This window comes from Scyliorhinus canicula, chromosome 16, assembly GCF_902713615.1.
Source record: "Scyliorhinus canicula chromosome 16, sScyCan1.1, whole genome shotgun sequence".
In the NCBI taxonomy this organism is placed as follows: domain Eukaryota; kingdom Metazoa; phylum Chordata; class Chondrichthyes; order Carcharhiniformes; family Scyliorhinidae; genus Scyliorhinus; species Scyliorhinus canicula.
In genome coordinates, this window is record NC_052161.1 from 141,289,641 (window position 1) to 141,304,229 (window position 14,589).

Below are 14,589 nucleotides of genomic sequence, written 5' to 3' on the forward strand. Positions count from 1 at the left end.
GAATCGAACCTGGGACCCTGGAGCTGTGAAGCAACTGTGTTAACCACTGTGCTACCTAAAATGACTCGAGAAGGGATTAGTTAAGTGAAATGGGATTAGTTAAGTGAAATGGCATTTTTAACCCCCAGTTGGACCCAATGCAAAAACAGCATTAAGTTGCTCATCTGAGAAATCGGTTTTTACCTGTCCATTTTAAATTAGGAAAAGTAAATTATGTAACCAGGAAAAGAGACCAATGGAATGTGCAATGTCGCAAAGTGCATAACCTGGAAGCATAAATCATGGCTTGATTCATGAAATTTTCACACCAAACAAAATTGGTGCAGTGTAGCCAGTAAACCTGTGCTGGAACACCTCACTGAAGACTACTGAACTACACCCTTTAAACAGTGGCAGCACGCTAGTTACAAGTGTTTCTATTTAAGGCATTGGATTTCATTTAGATCAACTATTATTTCAGTGATTTGTACAGGCATCTTTACCCATTGAGATTCCTGCACAAGTGGCTGAGTGATGGCTTTGATATGTTTCAGAACTGGATCTTCTAAGTTCTGGATGGCAGCTCAATATTTTTATTTTACAAAATGTATGCAGGTCAACCACTTTTTTTACTTGGACAAATGAGCATCTCCTGGACAGTGAAAATGTTGAGCTCAGGATAGAGAATAAAAATGAAATGGGTGTTTGACAACATTAAAAACATGACAATTGGCACAAGTTCAGCATTTATGCTCAATTCATTTCTGAGGCTGCTTGGGTAAGCACATGGAATGGAAAAGCACTGCAAGGCAGATTGACAAGTTTCAAATCTGACCGCCAGGAAACAAGATTGAGCCTGACAGTATGATTTGGGCAACCATGTTTTAAGGCCACTCCAGTAAAGGCTGCAACAAAAATCACATTTCAGGGGCAGCACGATGGCGCAGTGGTTAGCACGGCTGCCTCACAGCACCGAGGACCCGGGTCCTATCTCGGGTCACTGTCAGTGCGGAGTCTGCACATTCTCCCCGTGACTGCGTGGGTCTCACCCCCACAACCCAATAAGATGTACAGGGTAGAATTGCCCCTTCATTGGAAAAAAATAATTGGGTATTCTAAATTTATTTAAAAAAACAATCACATTTCAGCAGGAATCACTATATTCCAGGAGAGAAAGGGAGCAAATAAACATTGACAACATACAAAACAATTACAAGCCATTGCATGAGAGAAAGAAATGGTAGAATTTCTGACACTGACAGCTTAAGGTTAGTATTAGTTTTATTAGGCCAATTTCTCGAGCTAGAAATCATACATTACATTCATAGCATGCAAAAACAAAGTACAGTGTACATGATATTGTGCAGTAGCAAGTAAGCCTTGCAAAAGAGTCAGAAGTCAACACCGGGGACAGCTTTTGGGGAGTGGTGTTTTGGTGTATTTTGTGCTGGTAAATTATTGTCTGGTGTGTGCTGTCTGTGCCACCTTCCATTGCCCTACTTTAGTTGGGTGCAGCATGCCCTCCCATGCAGTGCTGAAGCTATGTGCGGAGTGTTGCCTGTGCTCCATTGAACAGCTGAAAGCAGGCCAGGAATGGGAACTTGATATTACCAAATTTCTTCTGATTCAGTGTCTGGGGCTTTTGAAATTTCCAATTAATGGTGGAAAATCTTGCTTCTGCAAGTCTATGGAAACGTATCATAAAAGTAACTAGTCGAGACATACCTCATGTCAAACTGCTTTATTACATCTTAAATAACAGTACATTTTAATATAGTTATCTATCTTGCATCCAGCTTTCTTGTAGTACACCGACTTCAAAATTAAATACAAAAGGCAAAAGGAAAGGAGTGAGGAAAGACCTAGAGAATTAATGGGGAGAGTCGCCAGTCCAGGCCTACACACAATTACAGCACATCTGTACAGGTTTGCAGAAACAGAATGAGAAAGCCACTAATGCTAGTAAAGAGCACTTCTGTTTACAGTATGGTGCAGAAAACCCTGCTGTTCAACTCAGCAAAATCAGAAAGCCAGAAACCTGTTCTAGAAAATGATTCTAACATTAAGCTTTCTACATAAAGAATTTCAATTTTTAATGTATAAACAGGATGGTTCGTTTCCTTAAGAATCATTCAAGGTGAAGATAATTTGAACAGGCCAAGTCTGTTGTGAGCGCGCTACTCCAGAAAGTGCATAGCTTTTTAAAAATTCTTCATTGATTATGCACAGAGTAGCCATGATTACAGCTGCAATGGTTACAATTTAACAGGTGTGTCTTAAAAGAACATCTACTGACTTAATTCCATAAGCACTTTTTGCAATTCTACAGCATGCTTCTATAAGAGTAAACCCTCCCATGGCAAAAGGAAAAACAAAAAAAAAACCTCCCAAAAAAATTAACTTAGAAACCTCAAGATCATTATTTTCAACATTGACTTACATCATTTGATACACACAATGACCAAATCCAAGCACAGGACATCTGCGGCTGCTACAAGCAGGAATCTTCAGTTAGTATGGGCAGAGAGAGAACCCCGAACAACTTCACTGAGAAACCCACCAGTTTAAAATTCATTGGGGAGTTTTAATTTTTCTACATTACCCACAAAGGTGAAGGGGGAAAATATAACATTATTTAAAAAAAAAACAAGCATTCATTACCAGTACTGTGTGCTTGGCTACTTTAGTTCCAACACATTTTAAATGCAATATTTGTGCAACAGAAGGTCCGTGGCAGGACAAGACCAAAAAGAAGATAGCTTTGGGACTAATTTACAGTCATTGACAAACCAGAATGATGCTGCTCTAGGACTCCCTTGGTTAGCAGATAAATTTCATACCAGCAAATTCCTTAGCTAAAAACACAACTTAAAATCGAGATGTGTGTTAAAACTGAGCTTTCAACCCTTAACTGACAGCAAACCTTCATGGATCTAAGATTTTAAACTACTGAGAAATTAGCTGTTGATTCATGATTACCAAGTTTATTTTATAGTTACATTTTGTGGGATGATAGTGTTTTCTCAAGACAGAAACAAAATAATGGTCCCAAAAGGAATGCGCAATCTCATTTTTATACCACAGAATCTTCCATTTAAAGATGCCTAACATTGTGCTCTTCATTATAGCAAAGGTTAAAAGTACATTTTGCCCTTTGAAGTTGGGGGTGTCCAAGTCAGTATCAGTGGATCGGATATGCAATGTCATTGAATGTGGAATGGTCTTCCAGTCACCATGGAGTCCGTCTGCAATCTGGAAAGCAAAAGAAGTTTAATTTTGTGAGCACTGTACCATTGCTCCTTGTTTAGGCAGAAATCGGAAATGAGAACTTTGTGACTGAACATCAACACTATGTCCTGGCATTTGATGTAAATAAGGCAACGCTACAGCACATTGTTCAGAACGTTATGATTTGATTGCTTGCTTTACAAATTGGGTTGCTAATCCATGGTGTTACTCCTCAGGTTAAACACCTTAAGTTCACATCGATTTTTTATACTCAAAACACATGGAATATTCCAAAAAGATTCCAAATACAAAGAGGGCCATTTATTGGTTAGGTAATTTTTGCAATTATAAGCCATTTTATTTTTGTATTCTATAACCTTCAAGCAAAAGAAGCCCATCTTTTTTTCCTCCACCAAATGACAGGAACACCCTGTAGCTTGCAAGGTTCTGGAGAAATGTTTGTTTGTGGAACAAATAGATGAAAATGTCACCAGCTTGCCCAGGAGCTAAATAAACTGCAACTTGCTGTTCTGCAAATATCTGGAAATTATGCCCAATTTTCAATTGCTAGGCAGCAGGTAAAATTACAATTCTTTCACTCAAATTAAACTTAGGAGATACCTTCAGAGTTTGTGATCTGCCCTGCCGAAAGGCAGATTAAATACTGCTCACAGTGATGCGATAGCAGCTTGAAGTTAGTGCAATAACTCCGCAAATCACAGCACTGCCTTTAATTAGGAAAGCACTCATTCTTGAAGGCCAATTGCTAGGTGGAGTGACTTGAAGAGAAAAGTTATGACCAGGGCGAGAACCATTGTGGGTCTTAGAACATAGAACATAGAACAGTACAGCACAGAACAGGCCCTTCGGCCCTCAATGTTGTGCCGAGCAATGATCACCCTACTTAAACCCACGTAACCCGTATACCCGTAACCCAACAATCCCCCCATTAACCTTACACTACGGGCAATTTAGCATGGCCAATCCACCTAACCCGCACATCTTTGGACTGTGGGAGGAAACCGGAGCACCCGGAGGAAACCCACGCACACACGGGGAGGACGTGCAGACTCCACACAGACAGTGACCCAGCCGGGAATCGAACCTGGGACCCTGGAGCTGTGAAGCATTGATGCTAACCACCATGCTACCGTGAGGCTACCGTGAGGTCTTACTCGATGATTTTCTAGAAGCTTGGCTACCAAAAGGTGATTCTCCAATGACCAAAATAAGTTATGCTGCAGAATGAAGGATGAAGTGCCCGTGGTAGTCAAGAAAAAATTGGTAATGTGCCCTTTAACAAATTTGTCACTCTTCATGCACTTCACAGGTTTGCTTTATAAAATCAGATCCAGAATACATCCGGGAACACTATATCTGATTCAGCCCAACATGAGGAAATACAGCAGTGTAGAAAACTTTTTAGAAATAGCATGAACTTTCACTCCAGAAGCTGCAGCCAGATTTTGTGTCAAGATATTTTCTTCTCAATTGCTTATATGGAAACCTGGAAAATTACACAGCAAGAAACAGATTTCCTTTCTTTGATGTTTGCGCATTGAGATTTGGCAGCAAATGCTTCTCTTCACAAAGCATGAAAAAGAGCAAACTTTATTAATCAGAAAAGTGAGAGTGAACCAGTATACTTTCTGGGTTTTTATTAAAATCATACTCAAGGAGACCAATGAGAAGATATTCCAAGAACCTCCACAGTATCATTGACAAACTGCACCACTACTCACTTGCAGAATTCTCTTCATAAAGTAATAAGAGAAATTGTGCAGAATAAGCTCACAAAGACTGCAAAATCGATGCAGGGACAAAGGGCAATAGCGATTAGAAACTGTCAATGACTCTTTTGCAGCTTACTGTGATCTGTAAATATACGGATTGCATTTTCTTCCACTAAGATCACAACTTGATTTTACAATCAAACTGATCTCTCACACCAATTGAGCCTACTGCAAAGAAAGAGCTTACTGTGTTGGGCCATACTTAGCTGCAGACCAAAACTGCTCAACCAACCTAAGATTTAGTTCCAGATCTTCAGAAAACTATCCCATGATCCTGTTGCAACTGCCATGCCATCATCAGTAACACCCAGGCAGCTCACACGATTATCATGGCCAGCCAGAACACCTGAAATAGCAATAGAGAAAAATCATTCAGCAGGTATGTGGAAAATACTACAAACCTAATGATTCTTCTCATTTATTAATTCTAATTTAGGGCTAATTTGATTAAACACTACGCAGTCCAGCTTTCGATCTCTGCTCATGTATCCTCGGTGCTTTATTTGAAAAAAAATTATGTGATATGTTTGCTGCCATTACAAAAATAATGAATACATTTCAGCTAAAATGGGTTGGAACGGTAGCAGAGTAGTTAGCACAGTTGCTTCACAGCACCAGAGTTCGATTCCCGGCTGGGTCACTGTCTGTGCGGAGTCTGCACTGTCTCCCCGTGTCTGCGTGGGTTTCCTCCGGGTGCTCCGGTTTCCTCCCACAGTCCAAAGACATGCCGTTAGGTGGATTGGCCATGCTAAATTACCCTTAGTGTCCAAAAAGGTTAGATGGGGTTACTGGGATAGGCGTGGGCTTAAATAGAGTGCACTTTCCAAGGGCCAGTGCAGACTCGATGTGCCAAATGTCCTCCTTCTGCACTTTAAATTCTATGATAATTCTATGATTCTAACATTTTATTACGGTTTGTGGAAATGATGCTAGCAGTTTCTTACATTTCATAGCAACACAAAAAGTTATCAGCAGCAAGACTGATTTACATTTGAAATCTACTTTGCACAGGAAATATGTTTATAATCATCAAAAAAGGCATAATTTAGGTAGAAATGTATGCAGTACCAGCACGATCAGCTTTCAGAGTATCCCAGACATTGCAGTTGAAGTCATCATAGCCAGCTAGCAGGAGCCGACCACTCTTGGAGAATGCTACAGATGTAATACCACAAATGATGTTATCATGGGAATACACCATCAACTCCTGATCAGCACGCACATCAAACAGCCTGCAGGTGGCATCATCTGAACCAGTTGCAAATGCATTTCCATTGGGGAAGAACTGAAAGACAATAGAGCACATTAAACATGTACGTACATACACACACAGGCATTTAAAACATGTACATACACACACACACACAGGCATTTAAAACATGTGAAATTAAAAAATGAAATGAAAATTGCTGATTGTCACAAGTAGGATTCAAATGAAGTTACCGTGAAAAGCTACTAGTCGCCACATTCCAGCGCCTGTTCGGCGCTGTGTACGTACACAGAGGCATTTAAAAGGTGTACACACAGGCATTTAAAAGGTGTACACACAGGCATTTAAAACGTGTACACACAGGCATTTAAAACGTGTACACACAGGCATTTAAAATGTGTACACACAGGCATTTAAAATGTGTACACATAGGCATTTAAAACATGCACGTATACACGCAGGCATTTAAAACATACCTACACTCATGGCCTTTTTTAAACAAGGTGATTTCTGGCTTTGTGTAGGCGGGTAAAACCATGCGAGGGAAGAAAGTGTTGCAGGAGCGTAGTCGAGGGGAGGGTGGGTTGGCACTGCCCAACTTTAGTAACTATTACTGGGCGGCAAATATAGCCATGATTTGGAAGCACCAAGGACACAAGTTTGGGGGCATTGATAACGGCACCTTTGCCGTTCTCGCCGGCCCAGTAGTCCACAAGCCCGGTGGTAGCGACAGCCCCGAGAGTCTGGGGGCAGTGGAGGAAACATAGGAGAGTGGAGGGAGCATCAGTCTAAGCCCCGATTTGCAACAACCATCGGTTTGTACCGGGAAGGTTGGATGGAGAGTTCATAGACAGCAGAGAGCAGGGACTGAGAGGATGTGGGATCTATTTATAGATGGGAGCTTCCCTTGTTTGAAGGATTTAGAGGAGAAGTTTGAACTGCCAGCAGGAAATGGATTCAGGTACCTGCAGGTACGGGATTTTTTGCGAAGGCAGGTTTCGACCTTTCCACTCCTACGGCCCCAGGGAACACAGGACAGGGTAGTTTCCAGAACGGGGGTGGGAGAGAGTAAGGTATTCGACATCTACAATGAGCTTATGGAGTTGGAGGAAACTCAGATAGAGGAGCTAAAGGGCAAGTGGGAAGATAAGCTAGGGGAGAGAGATAGTGGTGAGGCGGTGGGCGGATGCTTTGAGCAGGGTTAATACCTCCTCATCATGGGCCAGACTTAGCCTGATACAATGTAAGGTAGTTCACTGGGCACACATGATGGTGGCCCGTACGAGCAGGTTTTTTGGGGCTAGAGTACAGGTGTGCAAGGGAGCGCAGCAAATCATGTCCATATGTTTTGGACATGCCCGAAGCTTAGGGGATTCTGGCAGGGTTTTGCAGATGTCATGTCCACGGTACTAAAAACACAGGTGGTGCCGAGTCCAGAGGTGCCGATTTTTGGAGTGTCAGCAGATCCGGGAGTGCAGGGGGGGCGAGAGAGGCTGACATCTTGACCGTTGCCTTCCTGGTAGCCCGGAGACGGATATTGCTAGCGTGGAGAGACTCAGCCCCCAAAATCAGAGACCTGGGTTAGCGACATGGCTGGGTTTCTCAGTCTTGAGAAAATCAAATTCGCCCTAAGAGGGTCAATGCTAGGGTTCGTCCGGAGGTGGCAGGGCAGGGGGGGGGGGGAAAGAGAGGATGTTAGGTTATTTTCTGTTAAGGGTAGGAGGGAGTCGTTAGGGATGGAAATGATGTATCTACTATGTTTATATTTGGATTCACTTTCTTTTCAGTTGTTATTGTTATTACTATAAAATTACAAATACCTCAATAAAATGTTTTTTTTTAAAAACATGTACACATACACACGCAGGCACTTAAAACATGTACACACATCCACACACACAGAAAACATTTTTTAATTATCTAGCACCTTTGTGCTTCAGAGGCATAAAGATGGAGATATAGCCATGGAGAGATTTGTAAACAGGTGAGAATTTTAAAGTAGAAACATTGTTTAACTGGAAAGTGTAGTTCAGTGGTCTCGTTGGTGATGGGTGAATATGTGATGGGAGTTAGAGGACAGTCAGTAGAGTTTTCGATGACCGTAATTCATGGAGAGAAGAATGTGGTAGGTCGGCCATGAGTCTGTTAGAATAGTATTGTATTTCTTGGCTCTTGCCTTCCTGAAATTAATGGCGGCTTCGGGTAACAAATAAAATGGATGAGCATTGTGGGCTTTAAGTGGCAGCTGACCTCAAACTGCGGAATGATGAAAACGCTCAAGCAGCTGAATATGCACAAAACTCATCAGCAGAGCTTTCCCCTAGAGCCAGGGGACTGCAGATGGCCTATTATTTAGTATGCCAAGGCTAAATCGGTGCGAAACAATATTAGTCTCTCCTCTATCATAGTATTGAAGAATCTGGGCTTATATTCTCTAGAGTTAAGAATGAGGGGCGATCTCATTAAAGCATACATAATTCTTACAGGCCTTAACGGGGTAGGTGCAAAAGGTATGTTTCCCCTACCTGGGAGTTTGAGATACACGGGGAAGTCTCAGAAGTGATAGGCTATTCAGGACTGAAATAAGGAAACATTTCTTCACTCACAGGGCAGTGAACCTTTGGAATTCTCTACCCCAGCAGGCTGTCGAGGCTCAGACAGCGAGTATATTCAAGACAGAGATTAGTAAGAAGTCTTACAACACCAGGTTAAAGTCCAACATGTTTGTTTCCTCACCTGAGGAAGGAGCAGTGCTCCGAAAGCTCGTGTTTGAAACAAACCTGTTGGACTTTAACCTGGTGTTGTAAGACTTCATACTGTGCTCACCCCAGTCCAACGCCGGCATCTCCACATCAAGACAGAGATTAATAGATTTCAAGGGATATAGGGATAGTGCGGGGGAAATGGCATTGTGGTAGATCGGCTGTGATCTAGTAGAATGGTGGAGGAGACTTGAAGGGCCAAATGGCGTATGTTTGTTCCTATATTTCTGCCTTTCAGAGCTTTGCACAAAGAAAATCACCAAACTGTCTTCAAGTGATTTAAAGGAGCATGGAAATTAGCATTTCGGGGTAACGATTCAATTTTAAACTTTGAATGCAAAATAGAAGTAGAAGCATGTTTGAACAAATATCTGCTCTAGCTTTGTCTGAATCAGAAAAAGTTGTTTGATGCAGTACATTTTCGCTTACAGTAATTTTAAACATTCAAATAGGCACAAGTCAGCAGGGTAATGGAATGCTCCCTATTTGGTGGACGAGTGTAGCTTCTTTTTTAAAAAAAAATCTAGAGTACCCAATTCTTTTTTACTCCAATTAAAGGGCAATTTAGAGTGGCCAATCCACCTACCCTGCACACATTTGGGTTGTGGGGTGAAGCCCACGCAGACACGGGGAGAATGTGCAAACTCCACACGGACAGCGACCCGGAGCCAGGATCGAACCCGGGCCCCTGGCATAGTGAGGCAGCAGTGCTAACCATTGCGCCACCATGCTGCCCTTGATGAGTGCAGCATCAACAGCACTCAAGGTTCACATCATCCAGCATAAAATAGTTTGATGGCACCTTACCCTCATCTCGTAAAACATTTCACTCCTTCCCACTACCGATGCACAGTGTCAAATGTGTAACATCTACAAGATGCACTACAGTAACTCATCAAGACTCCTTTGACAGGACCTTCCAAACCCGTGATCTCTTCCACCCAGAAGGACAAGGGAAGCTGATGTGTGAGTACACCATCAGCTGCAAGTTTCCCTCCAAGCCACACACCGTCCTATGGCTCCTTCAATTTCGTTGGGGCAAAATCCTGGCCCTTCCTCCCCATCAGCACAGTGGGTGTACCTACACCACATGGACTGTAGCGGTTCAAGAAGGCAGCACACCACCACCTTCCGAAGGGCAATCAGGGGTGGAAAATAAATGCTGGTCTCGTCAGCGATGCCCACATCCCATGAACAATAAAATGTTAGTGACCTTTTCTGTGCCTAGGAACCTTTTTTAAAAATCCTATAAATATAGATAATATATATTATGTATAATTCATATATAATTATACACAATTTGACATGAGATTCTGAATAGCATTGATATTTTAAGCTCAAAGAATTCTCAAATCTTTTTTAGTAGCATTTATTTACTTTGGTAATGGAGACAGGAACTAAATAGAATGTAAATAATGGTCACACAATTATCTTAATAAGCTGCGGGCAGCATGGTGGCGCAGTGGTTAGCACTGCAGTCTCATGGCGCCGAAGTCCCAGGTTCAATCCCAGCTCTGGGTCACTGTCCGTGTGGAGTTTGCACATTCTCCCCGTGTTTGCGTGGGTTTCGCCCCCACAACCCAAAGATGTGCCGGTAGGTTGATTGAACACACTAAATTGCCCCTTAATTGGAAAAAATGAATTGGGTACACTAAATTTAAAACAAAATCTTAATAAGCTGCGGAAGGTTCAAACAATATTGTTTGGTTTTGACTGACTAATGATTAAAACGGCATCACTCCTGTCACACACAAACCCACAAAAGATAAAACTGAACTTACACAAATGGCATTAATGTCAGACTCATGTCCAGTGAAAGTCTGTCGGCACATGCCATCTCGTATGTCCCAAAGTTTGCCTGAGGCATCACAAGCACCAGAGACAAAAAGCCTTGTGTCAGTGCCAAGAGAAAGGCTCATGACATCCCCAGTATGACCAGTGAATGTAGTTGTTTGCTGCCCAGTTTCAATGTCCCAAAGAGCACTGGTGAGAGAAAAAAAAAATGTACAAAGTAGCTTAGATGCAAAAAGAATGCTTCGAATGAGCATTTCAACAATTTCATCTGAGTAATTCTAACATTTCAAGTTGTGTTTAAATCTGCTTACAACTTTAACCCAAGCACTGCACTGCAGGCAATTAAATTTAAACGGCCATCAATTTAAACAAAATCACAAGTTCTGCTTAAATTAAACACAGAAATATAAAGGGTCAAATATATCCTCCCAATCCCCCCCCCCCCCCCCCCCCCACACAACTTGCTTGAATCAAATAATCAGACTTTTATATAAAACTGCACATGGCCAACTTACTATATCTGATCATTTTGTTCCATGCTCATGGCAGACTAAACATTTCAATCTCCCCCACCAACTTGATGAGTCAAGCAAGTAAGATGCAACTAATTTCTACTGCAATCACGAAGCAACATTTAATATTTGAAAAGACAACATTTTGCCCAACGTGCACTCAGCACCCTGAACACTAAACTGCTCACTTGACAGCACACTTCAAACCATATTTGTAAAATAGTCTGATGATATTGGCAGATGACCTCAACACTCACCAAGTGGTGTCTCCTGAACTGGTTATAATTTGATTATCATCCAGGAAGCGACAACAGGACAGATAACCTGTAATCAAGAATAAAGCAGAAATCATTAAAATTGCAGGTATACAATAACAGGGCCAAAATCTGTACACATTTAAATAGCCCTCCTCCTTTAGCTTAGTCAAGTTAAAGGTAGCTTTCACGGGACATGCAGTTGCATTGCCTTGGCATCACTGGCACCACAGTAAATGTGTCCACTGAAGAATTGGACCTTTTATATTACTGACCAACGTAAAGGTATCAAAACAAGTGCAGCATCAATTAAAGGTTATTTTCACCATGGTTAAGGGCTTGTATTTTCACAGAAAATTAAACCCCAAAACACCAGTTAAAAATCTTGGGATTGGAACTGCAATTTGTTCACGGCTTTGCTCACCCCACTCTCAATCCCTCACTGCCTTCCTCCTGTTTGCTGCCTGCTGGTAGACAGTAATGGGGGTGGCAAGCAAAGCAACCATGGGATGGGAGCGGGACACTGAGCAAACGTGCCAAGCAGCAAGTGGGGCAGGGTGCAAAGTGACAAGTGGGGTGAGCACGCAGGCACTCAGCATTCAATGGGCACACATCAGCAGCAGCGTGCATGCGCCTACGGGCAAAGTGGGTGCCAAATTCATACTCCAGACACACAACGGTGATGTCAGTGGTAGGTGATAGTGATTATGGGACAGAGTAGATAACTGGCAAGATACCCTGTCCCAGCCAAGTTAATTCCTGCTTTCATCCATGTCCACAAATTTTCTGCAGCATCACGGCTGAATGGCCCCCCTTAATTCAAGGAACTGAGGAAAATTATAATATCCACATGAACATTGGGCTGAGGTCAGCTAATTGTAGAAATCAAGGGTTGAAACCTTGGACTTTCCCATAAGGCACAGGTACTTATTGCAGCAAAGGAGAAAAATGCTCCTCACCATAACTCTACAAAGGGGAAGCAGAAGTTGGGCGTAAAGATTTGCCACATTAATTTACCATCGATTAGCCATTTCTGTACCAGCATGTTCATCAAACATGTTCATTTGAAGATCCTGGAAGACTCAACCCTCAGTGAAGCAATTGTTCCTCATTCACATCCAAAATAGCTAACCCCTTATCCTGATACAATGCTTTTGTGATTGACTTTCCAGGGAGATGGCAACCATCAGGGTAGTGCCTAGAACTACCATGCACTCAGTCTCTGCTATTTTAAAGCAGCTGTAACTTAATTAATGTTCTCATTGAGACAGTAAGTATTCCTTTAATTCCTCTAAGCAATGTTTATTTACAACATTTCTTACACAGGCTTGGTAAAATCGTTATGGCCATCAATCCAAGGATTTAGTTTGAATTCTGTCCTCCATGCCAAGGCACAGGAACATCCAGGCCATGTCTCTCAAGGTGACTAGTGACAGTGAAATTGAGAGAGATTTGGCTGAAATCAGGATCAGAAAATAATACTCACTACAGCGTAGAATCTTTTTTTTTAATCCATTACTTTATCAGAGATACAAAGCCGGAGCTAAGTGTGGACAGAGGTGAACCCCTAATGCAGCTCCTTGCCTGCTCCAAAAAACAATTCAAATCAAATTGAATCCAATTGGTCTCCACAAGACAGACATACCAGATTCAGGTATTACATCTGATCTCACACTCATCTTAGCCAAAAGGCCAAGTAACGAATGGGCGAAGTCCATTATGCCCAAATAACTATGGTTTAATGTAGAGCCGCCCACCAGTCAGAGAGGATTGCCACCAATATCCAGAATATCATTTTTTAAAAAATCACACAAGTCACCTTGCACGATTATTTACATTCTGGTCTCATTAACTTAAACTGGATCTTTTAGCTTTAGCAATGAAACCTCCAACAGTATTTAAAGCAATTCCCTCTCTGGAGAAAGTTGGAACAATGTGTTTTAGGTACCTCCCCCAAATATTCTGTTACTTCCAGATTCTAATTTGTTTTGGAAAACAAAGAATTAAGATTTGTTTTGGTAAACATTAGAAATAAGGTATTGTTTTAAATGTATTTAATTTAATGTTTGTGTGTCAGGAAGGGTAAAACCTATTGCTAGGCACGTGCTAGACAAAGGTGTTTGTATGTGTTGGGATTGGTTAAATTCCAACTTTGTTTCAATTGTGCTTAGAGAGAGCTATGGCGTGAAGAATAAATAAACCAGCAGTGGTTGCTCAGCAACTGAGGCCTCAGAGAAGCTTTTAAGTTTGTTTATCTGAATTTGATTGCAGTTGGATATAGGACTTTCGGGATTGAACCTTTCTTAATCCTACCAGAAGACAGACTGGACAGCAGCTGCAAAGAGGCAGACTTCCTATGGAACAAGTTACAGTCCAGATAACCAGGGAATCGGAACAGAAAGAATTTCTTAAGATGACTGAAGTTAAGAGAAACCAAGGTATTGTTCAGAAGAATTCAAGGAAGAGTAAACTAAGTGTTCTGCGTTAAAGAGACAATTGCAGTAACTAGATTCAAAGTGGGACAGCAGACTCCAGAGGGAGATTAAACATTTTATGTTATTTCAATACAGTCTGGGAATCAAGTGTTAAAGCAATTGTGAGCAGTTTACATAGCAGTCAAGACAAAGAAATCCTAAAGGGGTTGGGGTAAAATCAGGGACTGGATTTGCTGTTATAAGTGGAACAGAGGCTTTGTTTAAAAGTGTAATCTGGAAAACCTGGCCCGGATTACAGAATGCAAACCACTAAGGGAAAGCAATATTATGAGAGAAGGTTTTAAATCATGGTTTATTTGTTTTTGGGAGAGAAGTTTGGAAACTCATGTGATAATCATCTGGGAAGATTCGGACGAGAAACCCAGAGACACTAAATTGGGTTCAGAGTGAGAGTGTATTTGCCCACAGTCATCTTGTATGCTTAAAATGGGCGTTGTATTAATGGGACCATTGTAGATTGAGATATACTTTCTAATCTGTTAATCCTAAAACCTGTGTGTAAATATTAAGATAAGGGGGAAGTAAAGGCGTATTGTTTCAATCCAATTTTTTCATGCTATTA

General features: G+C 41.6%; 1 protein-coding gene across 3 annotated transcripts in view; it reads right to left on the reverse strand.

Annotated features, from left to right (window-relative positions):
• Window positions 1-1,705: 1,705 nt before the first annotated feature.
• Window positions 1,706-14,589, reverse strand: part of LOC119979500 (guanine nucleotide-binding protein G(I)/G(S)/G(T) subunit beta-1) — an 82,694-nt gene continuing 69,810 nt past the window's right edge. For all 3 annotated transcript variants that reach the window (XM_038821809.1, XM_038821808.1, XM_038821807.1), the window contains exons 7-11: window positions 11,536-11,602; window positions 10,754-10,955; window positions 6,069-6,285; window positions 5,233-5,346; window positions 1,706-3,231 (exon numbers count right to left, since the gene is read on the reverse strand). In XM_038821809.1, the coding sequence (XP_038677737.1) occupies window positions 5,240-5,346; window positions 6,069-6,285; window positions 10,754-10,955; window positions 11,536-11,602 (593 nt within the window). In that variant the 3' untranslated portion in view covers window positions 1,706-3,231; window positions 5,233-5,239. The remainder of the gene's footprint in view (window positions 3,232-5,232; window positions 5,347-6,068; window positions 6,286-10,753; window positions 10,956-11,535; window positions 11,603-14,589) is intronic.